The sequence below is a fragment of the Perognathus longimembris genome, chromosome 11, assembly GCF_023159225.1.
Source record: "Perognathus longimembris pacificus isolate PPM17 chromosome 11, ASM2315922v1, whole genome shotgun sequence".
Classification (NCBI taxonomy): Eukaryota; Metazoa; Chordata; class Mammalia; order Rodentia; family Heteromyidae; genus Perognathus; species Perognathus longimembris.
In genome coordinates this window covers 63,744,470-63,759,427 of record NC_063171.1, presented here as the reverse complement: position 1 = coordinate 63,759,427, position 14,958 = coordinate 63,744,470, and the positions used below count along the sequence as shown (strand labels likewise).

General features: G+C 45.7%; 1 protein-coding gene across 1 annotated transcript in view; it reads left to right on the top strand.

Moving 5' to 3' along the window:
* Window positions 1-10,368, top strand: part of LOC125359599 (complement factor H-like) — a 49,513-nt gene extending 39,145 nt beyond the window's left edge. The window contains exons 16-22 of the mRNA XM_048357402.1: window positions 408-593; window positions 741-974; window positions 2,672-2,845; window positions 3,801-3,977; window positions 5,115-5,291; window positions 6,059-6,241; window positions 10,041-10,368. Of these exons, the coding sequence (XP_048213359.1) occupies window positions 408-593; window positions 741-974; window positions 2,672-2,845; window positions 3,801-3,977; window positions 5,115-5,291; window positions 6,059-6,241; window positions 10,041-10,243 (1,334 nt within the window). The 3' untranslated portion in view covers window positions 10,244-10,368. The remainder of the gene's footprint in view (window positions 1-407; window positions 594-740; window positions 975-2,671; window positions 2,846-3,800; window positions 3,978-5,114; window positions 5,292-6,058; window positions 6,242-10,040) is intronic.
* The last annotated feature ends 4,590 nt before the right edge of the window (window positions 10,369-14,958 follow it).

The window sequence follows — 14,958 nt, the reverse complement described above, 5'->3', positions numbered from 1 at the left end:
CCCCTCAGCCAGGCGAGGCACAGATTCCAAGCCTCCACCGCACGCGCAGTGACCCCGTTCCACACAGACACCAGGGCGCGTGGGCCTCAGCCCTCCTTTCTGCGGGCTGTGTAACCGGGACCTTGGGTGCCTACCATTTATCTATTCCCAAACAGAGCGCGCATGTTAGCAAATGGTAGGAGCCTGGCAAGCAACCTCTTTCGAACTCCACGGCATCCATTGCTGGTGGGCATAGTGAACGCTTAGGGTCACCAATTCATCACAGATCCGTCACCAAGCACAGGTGTTCCTTTCGCTTAATCCGCCCGGAAGGGGCGTCGGGGCGCGGGGACGGATGGATGGACGGATGGATGGACGGCTTATCCTAACCCGGCGGGCCTGGGTGGGTGTCCCCGTGGTCGTTGCAGAGGAGGTGGAGCGCCCGCCCTGCCCGCCCCCTCCGCAGATCCCCAACGCGCACGCCCTGGACACCACCGTCCAGTACCGCGACGGGGCCACGGTGGCCGTGCTCTGCCTGGACGCCTACCTGAGCCCGGGCGCGGGGGAGCTGCTGTGCCGCGCCGGGCGCTGGCAGGCCGTGCCGCGCTGCGTGGGTCAGTATCCCCCCCACCCCAGCCCAGCCCTCCCCGTCCACCGTCACGCGAGCCCCAGCCCCGCGGGTACCATCGGGGACACCACCCTCGCCCCTCGCGCGCCCTGGCCGCGCGCGCCTGGCGCCTGACCATGATTCCACGGTGCAGAGAAAATCGGATGCGCTCAGCCGCCACCCGGCATCGACTACGGGGCCCCCCGAGGGGCTCCCCGCCCGCCCGCCCCCGCCCCCTCCGCAGACGGGGAGGAGCAGGAGCCAGCCCCCCAGCCCTACCCGCACGGCACCAAGGTCCACTACGACTGCGACGACGGCTTCCGGATCTCCGGGGAGGAGGGGACCACGTGCCACATGGGGAAGTGGAGCCCCCCGCCCCAGTGTGTGGGTAAGGAGGCTGAGACGCCCAGCACCCCGCACCCCGCACCACCCAGCGGGCTGGGGACGTGGCCGGGTGGGGGAGAGCGCTGGCCACGCGTACGCGAGGCCCTGCCTGCCGCTGCTCAGGCCCTGAGTCCAGGGCCCAGGACTGGCAGAGAGAGGAAGGGGGGAGAGAGAAAGAGAGGGAGAGGGGGGGGAGAGGGAGAGAGGGAGAGGGGGGAGAGGGAGAGGGAGAGAGAAAAAGAGAGAGGGAGAGGGGGGAGAGGGAGAGGGAGAGAAGGAGGGAAGGAGGGTAGAGGGGGAGGGGGAAAGGGAGAGAGGGCAAGGGGGAGAGAGGGAGAGGAGAGAGAGAGGGGGAGGGAGGGAGAGGGAGGGGGAGAGGGAGAGGGGAAGAGGGGGAGGGAGGGGGAGAAGGGGGGAGAGAGGGAGAGAGGGAGACAGGGGAGAAGAGGGAGGGGGAGAGGGAGAGGGGAAGAGGGGGAGGGGAAGAGGGGGAGGGGAAGAGGGGGAGGGGAAGAGGGGGAGGGAGGGGGAGAAGGGGGGAGAGAGGGAGAGAGGGAGACAGGGGAGGAGAGGGAGGGGGAGAGGGAGAGGGAGAGAGAGGGAGATAGAGAAAGAGAGAAAGAGAGAGGGAGAGGGGGAGAGGGAGCGGGAGAGAGAGAGGAAGAGGGAGAGGGAGAGGGAGAGAGGGAGGGAAGGAGAGGGGAGGGGGAGGGGGGAGGGAGAGAGGGAAAGGAGAGAGGGAGGGAGGGAGAGGGAGGGGGGAGAGGGAGAGGGGGAGAGGAAGAGGGGGGAGAGGGAGAGGGGGGACAAGGAGAAGGAGAGGGAGAGGGAGGGAGAGAGGGAGAGGGAGAGGGGGGAGAGAGACCCCAAGGCTCTGAGTCTGGGCACAAATGATGAACATGAATCTAGGGTGACAAGCAGCAGAGGGAGTAATTTAAATGCCTGCATATAAAAAGCATTTCTTTTAATTTTTTATTCATGTATTATATTTATGTGGTACCAAGGAATCAAACCCAGGGCCTCATGCATGCGCTAGGCAAGCACTCTGCCACTAAGCCACATTCCCAGCCCCGTGAAAATCTTTGTTTTGCCACTAAAATACTTTTTTATTAAAAAAAAATTAGTTTTGTTTCCTGATGCTAAGTGGCTATTCACATTTCCAAGTGCTTTTTTTTTAAAAAAGGTGTTTATTAATATTACTTTCTGCAAGTAGGGAGTTGCCACTCACCGAAGTAGTTTGTGAACACAACGTATTTCGCGTAATGGAGTCAACAGTAATTCGGTTCATTTTATCGATTCGTGATAGAGTCAGTTTCTTAAATGCATGGGGAAGATGAAATGGGTCGTTCATTCGAATTGACCAATGCACGTGAGTCACAACATTTGCCCAGACATCAGATTTTATGATATATGTTAGTGCTCTTTCCCCACCGTGTCTCTTCTGATTTTTTGATAGTGTGTGATGCTTTTATGAAGGGTCTTGATGCTCACACTGTCATCCTAGCTTCTCCAGAAGCTGAGGTCTGAGGGTCACAGCTGCCCAGTCCTGACAGAGGAGCTTGTGACACTCATACCGACTCAGCAATGGCTCCTCAGAGGTTTTAGCTAATCCCCCCCCAACTGCTAAAGGCGACACTGGGAGGGTGAATTGGATTTGTGACCTACTGAAACATGGGTTGGTGTTTGTGGTGGTGTTTTTAGGACTCCCTTGTGTGGCTCCACCTCCGATTGAGAACGGTGTTGTGTCTCACCACGCAGACAGCTATCAATACCAAGAAGAAGTCACTTACGACTGCTATGACGGCTTTGGATTTGATGGACCTTCGTTTATTAAATGCGTAGGAGGAAAATGGTCTACCCCGCCCAGATGCATAAGTACAGTGCATTTCAGTACTTTCTACGTTACATAACCCAGCTGGACCTGTAAATGATGCCTGCAAAAAAGTAGCAGTGATTCTAGAATGTCTTAAAATTTCTCTTGAGAGCCCTGGATTCTGGCAGAGAATTTGCTATGGATTAATTATGATTATCTGGGTTATTTTTTACTCGGTGACATTATGGAAAAAAAAAATAGTTCATCTTCACATGATGTGGTGTGAACCTTCAACATCTCCTGAAACGGATTCTTGACTCCACTGCTGTAGCCTGTCTTGCCCCTACTCACTAATCTCATTATTCCATTTGCACATAGTTTATTAGCAATCTCACTACTGATCCACATTTCCTCAGAATTTAAGGCAGTCCTTATAAATAACTTACATGTAACAGCAACAAAAACTGTAGATACATAATCTCGGTGCCAGGAATGGAGGGGAAATAACTTAAATCTAAAAGTTGTGATGGCCAGGGGCTGGGGATATGGTCTAGTGGCAAGAGTGCTTGCCTCCTATACATGAGGCCCTGGGTTCAATTCCCCAGCACCACATATACAGAAAGTGGCCAGAAGGGGTGCTGTGGCTCAAGTGGCAGAGTGCTAGCCTTGAGCAAAAAGAAGCCAGGGACAGTGCTCAGGCCCTGAGTCCAAGCCCCAGGACTGGCAACAACAACAACAACAACAAAATAAAAAATAAAAGTTGTGATGTCCAACACCCCAACAACTATGAGTCCTCCAGGCATCCAAAAATCATTCTCCACTTACACTTTCAGTACACTGAGGACATTTCAACACACCTAAGTCAAAACTGCGAGCACCTTCTGCTAAGCTGTGAGAAATCTACCGCGTGGGGTTCGTTGGCTCTACGTGTAGATACATTCGTTCTGCATGCTCTTTTAGAGTATAAGCATATTGTGTGCTTTTGAGTGACGGAAACACGACATTTTTCTCCTCTAGGAACGGACTGTTTCGACACACCCACATTCGATGTTGCCATACTCGCAGAACGGAAGAAGGCCGTGTACAGGTCAGGGGAACAACTGACTTACAAATGCCCACCATTGTACCAGTTGAATGGATCCAATACTGTCATGTGTATTAACGGCAAGTGGATAGGAAAGCCGACATGCAAAGGTATTTTCATAGGCCTTTCATAGCTGGGCGCCAGTACCACACGCCTGCAATCCTAGCTAGCTACTCTGTAGGTTTAGAGCTGAGGCTCTTGGCTCAAAGCCAGTACAAGTAAGAACGTCTGTGAACTCTTAATCTCCAATTGACCTCCAAAAATCTGGAAGTGGAGCTGTTGCTCAAGTGGTAGAGCACCAGCCTTGAATGACAAAGCTTGCAGATAGTGCCCAGGCCCTGAGTACAGGCCCTAGAACTTGGGGGGGGGGGGGGGCGGTGGGAGAGGAGGCTCATTTATACCATTAACCGTAGGTATAGACTAATTTTTAGGCCAAAACAAAGTAGATTTATATTTAACATAAGTGGAACTCATTATCTAATGGTGAATCTCGTAGTTCTCAAAATGTGGTCCCTGAACCAACATCATCATCTTTCCATTTGTCGATCATAATTCCTAAGCTCATTTTAGACCTACAGGATAAACAGGAAGTGGGATCTTGAAACTATTTTACCAAGTGCCTGAGGGGGCTTCGTGCACATCTCAGTTTGGAAACTTTTGCTACTGATTCATTGTTAACAATATACTTAAAACTTCAATGAATTCTACATTGTGCATTCTAGTCTCCTTAAATGATTGTAAATAAGTTATTAAAAAGTTGTTTTTACCGTTATAATTTATTTTTCTGGTATTTTTCTAGTGTCTCCAGTGAGAGATTTTTGTATCATCCTGCCCACCTTTTTTGAACTCTTGTATTCTTAATTACTGAATCATTCCCCAAATAAATACTTCTTTGTGTTTATTTTAAGGGGCTAAAATTACAACTAATAATAAAGGTGCTTAAAAACTGAAGGCTGAGGCCACAGAATCTCCTTATTCTGTTTTTTTTAAATAGAATTTATATAACTTGTAATATTAATGTATAAGCTACAATGAAAAACATCCAGGAAAGGATTTGTTTCAACTCATCTTAAAGATGGAAAAAAAAAATCTGTGTTGTGTTGAAAGACAGAAAGGGGATTCAAATACCTGCACCTGAATTTTTATTTCAAATTAATGCTGTGGCTTCCTTGGTATGATGTGTTAATTTAGGTTGCAAAATACAAAACGAACCCCAGGTGAATACTGTCCTTTTTATTTCTATTTAGATAATTCCTGTGTGAACCCACCGGAAGTGGGAAATGCTACTATGCTGTCCAGACAGATGGATAAATACCTACCTGGGGACAGAGTGCGCTATGAATGTAACAAGCCCTTTGAGATGTTTGGGGAAGTGGAAGTCATGTGTCTGAACGGAACCTGGACAGAGGCTCCTCAGTGCAAAGGTGCGGTGCCAGCTAGCCCATCGTCTGCCTGGTTGTCTGAAACATGAACTGTGGATGAAAGAAAAACAAAGCGAAGTCATTCTCGCTGGAAAAAAAAATTCAAATGAAATAGTATGGCTGAAGTCTTTGTTCTTCGTGTAAATGGAGCCTAGAATTCTGTATTTTTTTTTTAAGGAAGATTCACGCAAATCAAAGACAAAATTACAACCAGGGGAAATTCTTCCTTTTAAATGCTAAGACATTGTTGTTTCTTGAAGAATAACTGGTTGTATACGTTTGTATAGGTTTGACAGTCCTGTCCGATCCATTAGGGGATATAGACTGGGCAGTTGAAGGTGGATCATGCAATATGGTATAAATTTGTTCATCTTCCATGTATAAATTCTATTTCAAGGTATAAATTATTTTTCAATGCCCAAGATCATCCTATCTTGAAATAGAATTGACTGTACTTATATATAAGTAAGGCTGGCCACTTAGCCATTTGCACTCCAATATGGAGTGTTCAGGGAAGATGGAAAACCAACAGTGAGGATACTGTATCTCCCATTTACAGTTTTGAAAATTAATGGTTGCGTAATATTTATGGATCTTCTTTCGCTTTGATTCTATTTTATTAATTGTTGTTAAAGTGGATTTTATATTGCATTTTTAACAATGACATTTGCCTAGCATTTTTGCCTACTTTTACTTTGATTCCATTTTTTAATTGTTGTTGATGAAGTACACTGATGTGGCCTCTCAGTAACCAAGGAAACCTTTCCTAGATTCCACGGGGAAGTGCCAGGCCCCTCCGCCCATCGACAATGGCGACATCACCTCCTTCCCGCTCCCGGTGTACCCGCCCCTCGCCGAGGTGGAGTACCAGTGTCAGTCATTGTATCAGCTGCAGGGAAACAGGAAGATCACCTGCAGAAACGGGGCGTGGTCCGAGCCGCCCAAGTGCTTGCGTAAGTCAGCGGCAGTGCTCCTGGGACAGTGCTCAGGGGCAGGAAAGACCCAGGAACCCTGGGTCTTTGGTAGGCACTGCACATCCTCCTAGTGGAATAGCTTCATTTTTAACTGCCCCGATTTGGTGAACATGGATGGACCATCCTGTTAACATGGGAGTCCTTGTGAGCTGCTTCTAGATGGAGAAACACCTTGGAGCTGATCACAGGCAACTTGCCCTTCATCAACCTCTGCCCCTGCACACACACACACACACACACACACACACACACACACACACACACTCCCCATCCTCTTCCAATCACCCTTCCACCTTCTGGTCTCAGGGGTGTGTGTGTGTGTGTGTGTGTGTGTGTTTAATTGTTCTCCATACTTGGCACTTGTGCTTCCATGTCTAGCTTGTTTCACACCAGTAATATCCTCCATTTCAGCAAAAAAATGACAAGATTTAGTTCTACTTAATGGTTGAATACTCCATTGACACTCCATTGTACAAATCACCACATGGACGTTATTGTTCTCGGTACACTTAGGCTGAGTCCATATCTTGGTTGCTAGGTATAGCGGTTCGTGGGTAGGAAGATTTGGGTATAAATATTTTATTGCCTTTAGGTATACACGTAGAACAAAGATAAGTGGATTGTGTTGGGTAGATGTATTATTTACCTTTTTTGAGGAATCTCCATAGTCTCCACGAGTCTACTAAATTACGCTTACATTCTCCCTGTGGATAATAGGAGATCCTTTTTCTTCTACAAGTTCATCAGCACTTGTTATTTTTTAGGTGATTTTTCTTTCCTTTTTCAAAACTAATAGCCATTTTAAGTAGTGGGTATGATATTACATTGTGATTTTTGATTTGCCATTCCTGGATGGCTAATTTTCCCCAGGTGATATTTTTTTCCATATATTTATTGGTCATTTGTATGCCTTTTTTTACAAATTTCTGTTTAGATCAATTTACCCAATTGTTAATTTGACTACTTGCATTTTTGCTCTGCACTTTTGAATTCTTTTCCTAATCTGGGTATTAACTCTCTGTCAGATGAATAGCTAAAAAATAGTTTCTTCCATCCAGTCAGCTGTCCTTTTATTTTGTTCACTATTTCATTGGTTTGCAGAATCTTTTGGTTAGATGGGATTCCATTAATCCATTTCTGGTTTTGCTTCTTTAGTTTCTACAGTCTTATACAAATAAGAGTTCTCTTGTCCAATGTCTTGAAGCGATTCCTTAAGAACTTCTGTTTGTAGTTTTTAGTTTCCAGGGTTACAGTCAGATCTGAGACCTACCTAGAGGTGACTGTTTTCTGGAACGAAAGGAGTCAGGCCTCCATCATGTTGATGCCCAATTTCCCCGGCACTATTTATTGAAAAGGTTGCTCTTTCTCCAATGGATGTTTTAGAAACTTGGTTAAGAATCAATCCCATAAAGATTCATTGGTATATTTCTAGATTCTGCTCCATGGATTGTCTATCTGTCCTGGAGTCTCTATTGTATTCCATTAATCTGTCTGTCACAAATGCCATGCTCTGCAATGTATCTTGAAATCTCCAACTCCCATCTTCTGCTCAAAATTCCTTAGACTATTTTGTCTTTTACGTTTTCTCTCTGAATTTTAGGATCATTTTCTTTAGTTATCTAGCCATTGGAATTTTGTTAAGTATGGCAATGAGTCTGTAATTTACTTCAGGTAGCAGGGACACATACCAATATTAATTTTTCTAATCCATGAATATAGGGGTGTGTCATTTGTTTTGGGGTTTACTGGCTCTTGGTTTCTTTAATCAGTTTATATAAATTGTATGGTAGGTCTTTTATTAGACTTAGTATCAAGCTGTGGGGGACACTTTGCTGTTATTGTGAATGGAATTGCTTTCTTTCTCAGCAAATTTGCTACCCATCTCTAGAAAAGAATCAAATTGTTTTGGATATTGATTTGATATCTTGTTATCTTATTGGTTTCATTAGCATCTCTTAAGTCTTCGTGGAGCATAGAATTTTTGTATCATCTCTGGGCAGGAACATTTTGACTTCCCCTTTCCTCTGTGTGTGCTTTTTCTCCCTGACTGCTCTAGTAGAGCTTTAGAACTCTGTGAGCTAAGAGCAGGGAAGTAGACACACTTATCTTGTTCTGGATCTTAGAGGAAGTCCTCACAGCCTTTCCCCATTGGCTGTGAGTTTGCCGTGTTTAGCCCTTACTGTGCGGAGGTATGATCTCTCTATGCTTGAATCACTCAGGGCGTTCACTAGAATGGAATGCTCAATTTTATGTCATACCTTCTCTGCATCTGTTGAGATCATCGCATACCCTGTATTGTCCTGTGGATGTGACACTTGATGTTCATTCCTTTACATGCGTTGAGCCATCTGGAATGGAAGCAAGTTGATTGTGGTGAAGGATTCTGAGGACTCTCAATTGAAATAGCTTTTCTAGTGCCTTTATGAGGATGTGTGTGTCTCTGCCCAGCAAGGTTACTGTCCTTCAATGGCTGTAGCTGCTGTGGTGTATCCTTGTCTTGTTTGGTAACAGGGTAACACAGGCTTCATCAAAGGAGTCTGGAAGGGCCCCTTTACTTCCAGTTATTACTAATAACTGGAAAACAGATGGTATGAATTCCTCAAGACTCTGGAAAAATCAGTAAAGCTATCTGTTTTAGAGCTTTTCTTTGCTGGGAGATTTTATTACTGATTCACTTCTATTTCTTAGTGCTATTCTACTCAGGTTTTTATGTTGCTGTGGTTCAATTTTCGTAGTCAAGTATCCAGGAACATCAATGTCTAATAGGTTTTCCAATTTGTTAGCATGTTTTTTCGTAGTAATCCTTAACGAGCCTTTAAATTTCTGAATTGGTTCTGCTATCTTTTTCTTAATTTATTTGGGTCTTCTCTCTTTTTCCTCGAGTCCAGCTAAAGAATTTTTCAAAATCAACTATTTCTCTCATTGTTCTCATATTTTTATAGTCTATTTCATTTCTTATCTTTTTCTCTCTTTCTTATTTTTATTTATTGGGGAGAGGAGGTATGTGGTACTGGAGTTTGAAAGCAGGGCTTCATTCTTACAAGCAGTCTACCCCTTGAACCATGCTTCCATCCCTTTTTGTTTTATTGATTCTTCAGACAGTCTCATATTTTTTTCCCTAGGCTACATACACAGACTGTCATCCTCCCACCTGCCACTTAGCTAGAAGTATCCCTGGGCGGCTTGATGACTGAGATGTGGTCTCATGAACTTTTGGTTGGCAGTCATCCTCAGTCCTCACACTCTCCATCACCCGAGTAACTGGGATTACAGGTGCAAACCACTGTGCCCAGCACGGACACCAGCTTAAACAAAAGCAGCCATGATAGTTTCTAGAATGAAAACCTCTTAGTACTATGAAATGAACAGACACAACAAGACATAATGATGCCCATTACATACCTCATTTTGACATTACTTGCTATTTTATCTTTTTTTTTTGGCCAGTCCTGGGCCTTGGACTCAGGGCCTGAGCACTGTCCCTGGCTTCTTCCCGCTCAAGGCTAGCACTCTGCCACTTGAGCCACAGCGCCGCTTCTGGCCGTTTTCTGTATATGTGGTGCTGGGGAATCGAACCTAGGGCCTCGTGTATCCGAGGCAGGCACTCTTGCCACTAGGCTATATCCCCAGCCCTTATCTTTATTTTTAACTCTGTATTTTGACAGGTTGTGTAGAAGGGGGGGTTGAGAAAGAATTCCTGAAGCATATAAAATGTTGTATCTATATAACAGTCTCTGGAGATGAATTGTAATAGTTTATGATCTTTCTTCTTCTGTAGATGCATGTGTAATATCAGAAGAAATTATGGAAAAGCATAACCTAACACTCAGGTGGAAAGGAAGGCAAAAGCTTTATTCTCAAACAGGAGACTACGTTGAATTTGCATGTAAATATGGATTTCGTTCGTCAAATCCAAACAAAATGCGTGTGATGTGTAATGATGGGTATCTAGATTATCCTTCTTGCCATAGAAATTCCTAAAAGTATGACTGCAGCCCGGTGCCGGTGGCTCACACCTGTCACAAAACCTACTCAGGAGGCTGAGATGTGAAGACTGTGGTTCAAAGACAGCTGAACAGGAAAGTCTCTACGGCTCAGCTCTTCAATGAACCACCAAAAAGCTCAAGTGGAGCAGTGGTGACTCAAGTGGTTGAGGGCTAGCCTTGAGCAGGAAACTTCAGGGACAGCGCCCAGGCTCTGAGTTCAAGCCCCAGAACTGGCACCAAAAAACAAAATAAGTATGACTGTAATTAAAATAGGCACCTTTATATAGCAACTGTTATTACCATTCAGGTCTCAATTTTAGTTTTGAAATATTGTTTAGGTCATTTCTATTCATAAAAGTGAATTTGTGCTGCTCTATGGTGATGAATTTGGAATCTCAGACATTCTTTCAAGCCTTACAAACCAAAATGCTATGTCCTATTCATAACACAGCCATGGCAAGAAATTAGATGCAAATACTCCAGTGATTGCCTTCGCCTGTCACTCTTCCCACTCTCTCCATGCTTTCTCCATAGCTTCTGAGGTTCTTGAGATTATGTTCCACATTAAATAAAAGAGCTCTGGTTTCCATCTTCAAAATTATATCACTTCACCCATACTTAAAATCTGGACTGAGTCACAACTTTATCACAAGACTGTACTATTTTTGTTTAGATTAAAAACAATGTGGTTCACAAATATGAAATGCCTAGTAATTGACTGTCAATTCAATATGTGCCAGCAGTATATTTCCTGACAGAATGGAGGCGATCACCAAATCACCAGCCCACCAAATCTCATCCTCCTCCATGGCCAGAAAGAAAAAAAAAACCTGAATTGTGGCATTTGACTTCTAGTGATGAATGAGAGCCTGCCCAGCGGGAGATAAGCATACAATGAATTCTTTGAAACACACAGCACATGAGAAATGATTTTGAGCCTCTGTGGCCTTACGGTAGATGAGATAAAAATGAGCCAATCTACTCTTCTTAGGTAGCCAAGACTAGAAGGAACCCTCAAGACAAAGTCACCTGCCCACAATTAATTAATTTTCTTGGAATTAATTTTCTTGGAAAAGTATTTTATTTCTAGTACTGAAAGTCAATGAAACACTCATTAAATTACATCTCTGTATTTCAAAATACATCATACATCAAGCCCAGTGAGCTGAGAACCCATTACATTTCACTGAAAGGACTGTAATTCTGAGAAAATCATTAAAGGAAATTGAACTGTGGTTAGAATGGTTTGTACATTTCCCATTGTTTACCATTGGGAACTTATCATTAGAAATTATTCTTCCATAACCGCTCAAGCCGTCCCTGTAAAGAGCTCCTCCTGAACACTGCTCGCCAGTTCGGACCAGCCAGCGGGGCATTCATTCATTTCATGGTATTAAGTAAACTGACTCTTGAACAAAATTACACTTCTTTAAATTTTTTTCTGAGTTTCTATTAGACTTAAATATTAGTTCAGAGCTTAGGTAGTCTCTGAAAGAAACAGTTTTCTGGCAATAAAAAAAATGATGGTGCGCCTTCCTTCTCTGAAGTTTTGTCACACTCAGAATCCTGTGATGACTCCACTTTCATAATATGTCTGTCCTGTGTACACTTCCATTTTAAAGGTATATAAAAGCATAAGTATGGTACATGCCACGAGGTACTATGTTCCCATGCAAATGATGCAGACATACACTGTGTACAGTTTAAAATGCGCACATGTATCCAGCTCCTCAAGTACAACTCTTTATGGTGACATATTCTGGGCAGGAGGCGAGGGGATGCACCCCACTGCTGGTTAGGAGAACAGAGGTGACTGAGCGTGGAAACACTGAGGTGAGGACTAACGCCTCCATCTCTACCCGCATCTGTGGGGATGCTGGATGCGGTTCCCGACTGACCCCTCCCTCCTCCCGCCCTGGGGCCGCATGGCCGGAAGCCACTCCTACGCCTTCCGGTCTGGAACCGGAAGGAGCAGTTCTGGCTCAGCCCCGCCTCCGTCTCCATCTCCGGTCCACGTGGATGCCTCCAAGATGGCGATGGCGCCGCCAGAGCCCAGCGGCGGTTCTATTGGGGAGACATCAGCCCGTGGGGGAAGTCCCAGGGTGCCACTCTTGTCGAACAGCCCAGCTCAGCCAATCGCTAACGTCCAGCTGGTCACCCCAAGTCCCTCTCCTTCCCGCCTTCGTCACCATGATAAATTCTTCTGCCCTCCCTCCGAATAAATGAGACCGGTGGACCATCCCGACCGGCTCCCCGGAATCTCTGTCCTGCGGGGTCGGGGAGGGGGGTTTCGGCATCTCTCCTCAGCTTAGCGCAGTCCACAAAGACACGCTTTACTCCTTCTGCTGGCCGGAGGGGTAGAGCCGAGTTTCTTTCATAGTTTGGGATTTGGGCATCTCCCCGGGAGAAACGGGGAGACGGGGAATGAGAGCCCCACACGCATCTTTTGTTGCAAGTTGTGGTCTTCACACCGGCTCCTCTCCTTCCTCGGTGCGTGGAATTCTGCAAGTCTTCGTCTTCATGCTGATTTTATGTCGGGACATAGAATTCCCTCTGGTCGTTACTGCACTGTCACTGGTAACAGCAGCTGAAACTATAGGTGAGTGCTCCAACAGGAGGTAGAATGCGACCCGCAGCCTGGAGTCTTTTCCCTTTTCTGTTGTGCTTTCAACCAATTAACTTACTTTGAGGTGCCAGACTTTGAAGTCAGGCCCCACCACGTGAACCCCATTTTAGAATCGAACCCTGAGCCAATCAGATTTGTACCTGTGTTCTAATCTTGCTTGCACAGCTGATTGTTGTAACCTTGTTCTTTGCCTTTATAAGCCCTGTGTAATCACAGCTCGGGGCTCCCTCCTAACCTCCGCTGTGTCTGTGGGTAGGACGAGGCCCGAGTTGGCAGCTCGTTAAATAAAGCCTTGCCTTGCTTTTGCATTTCGGAGTGTCTGAATCTCGGTGGTCTTCTTGGGGGTGGTCTTGCGACTTGGCACAACACTTAAAACTAAAAACAGCTCCTTAAGAAAGATGTTACTAACAGAAGACCAAGATGTCAGCTCATCTCAGGGAGAACAGTCTGTGAGACTCTGTCGCCAAGTAGCAAGCGAAATGCCAGGCTACAGACGTGGCCCGGTTGGGAGAACGCCAGATGTGCCTATGAGCACGCAATGCAAGCACGCTCCAGGCCCTGCGTTGGGAACTTGGTACCAACCCAACGCTCCACCTGGTGTCCCCATTGTTCTATAAAAGAAATAAAACACAAAGGTGGGGCCCACAAAGGTGGGGCCCACAAAGGTGGGGAGGGGGCATCGCTTGAGTGTGAGAACAGAAGAGGTCAAAGGAAGTCCTGGGAGATGAGGAGGGGAGGCTCACTCAGGTAGCAAGGAGGAGACACAGGAGCTGCTAACCATCTGGGGTCTTTCATGGCCACGGAGTTTGTACCAAGGCCATCAAAGTTGACACCCAGAATGCAAAGCAGACTGACTCAAAATGACTGCAATATGTTTATTCGGATTACCTTGGGAGTGATTGGATATGAAACCACGTGAATTTGGCTTTTCTCGTTTATGACCAATAGGCCATTGAGAAGTAATAGGAGGCCGTCTTTGACTCGCGTAGGGAACGATAATTTTCAGTGAACTATCAGTCTGCTATCCGAATTCATTTATATTTTCGGTGAAGTCCATTTGAGTTGCTGACTGTCATCATGTCATGTCATGTCATGTTCCCCCTTCCCAAATGCATGTTCTCAAGCATGTTCTCAATGGTGGCTTTTCCAGCAGTGCTGTTTCGGATGGGCTTAGCCCAATTCTCTTGCTGAAAGCAGATAAAAATATTTGAGAAAAAAAAAAAAAAAGGAGGGGCTGGGGATATAGCCTAGTGGCAAGAGTGCCTGCCTCGGATACACGAGGCCCTAGGTTCGATTCCCCAGCACCACATATACAGAAAACGGCCAGAAGCGGCGCTGTGGCTCAAGTGGCAGAGTGCTAGCCTTGAGCGGGAAGAAGCCAGGGACAGTGCTTAGGCCCTGAGTCCAAGGCCCAGGACTGGCCAAAAAAAAAAAAAAGAAAGGAAAATCTGTTGGAAAGGAACATTGCCCTGCAGAGATATTTAAGAATTGCAAGGCCAAAAAGCAAAAAATAAAAAGTCAGTAAATATTGTAAGGCCAATATTTAAGAGACAAAGATAGCCCGCAGGAATTGTCCCAGCATTTAGAGGGTGCTTTTTCTCTTCAAACAATGGCATATTTGAAAGTAGTAGCAAAACAAACTAAGAATTATGAGTGTATCTGTCAGCAGACCCTGGGGCTTAGAAAGCAATACACTGGTTTTAAGAGTCTGTCAAAGCACAAAAAATGAAAGGACTTAAAAACCCGGACTGTGTGAGCATGAGATAGAGATCCGCCTGCTGCTAAGAAATCAAACTCCAGTTCCAAATCACATGAGCCAAAATTGAATCAAGGCAATGTACAAAGGGCTGCTGCGTCCAGCCTGGTGTCAGGTGAAGGCAAATTCTCTCTGAAGACAATATCATGCAGAGCATTGCATGTGATCTGCATTACCACATGTAATGTCTTAGACTGATTATGCTACACAGTAAAAAAATAATTTCCTATTGTATTCTTGTGTGTGTGTGTGTGTGTGTGTGTGTGCACGCATGCGTGCTTAGTTGGAGATAAGAGTCTCAAGGACTGTCCTGCCTGGAATGGCTTCA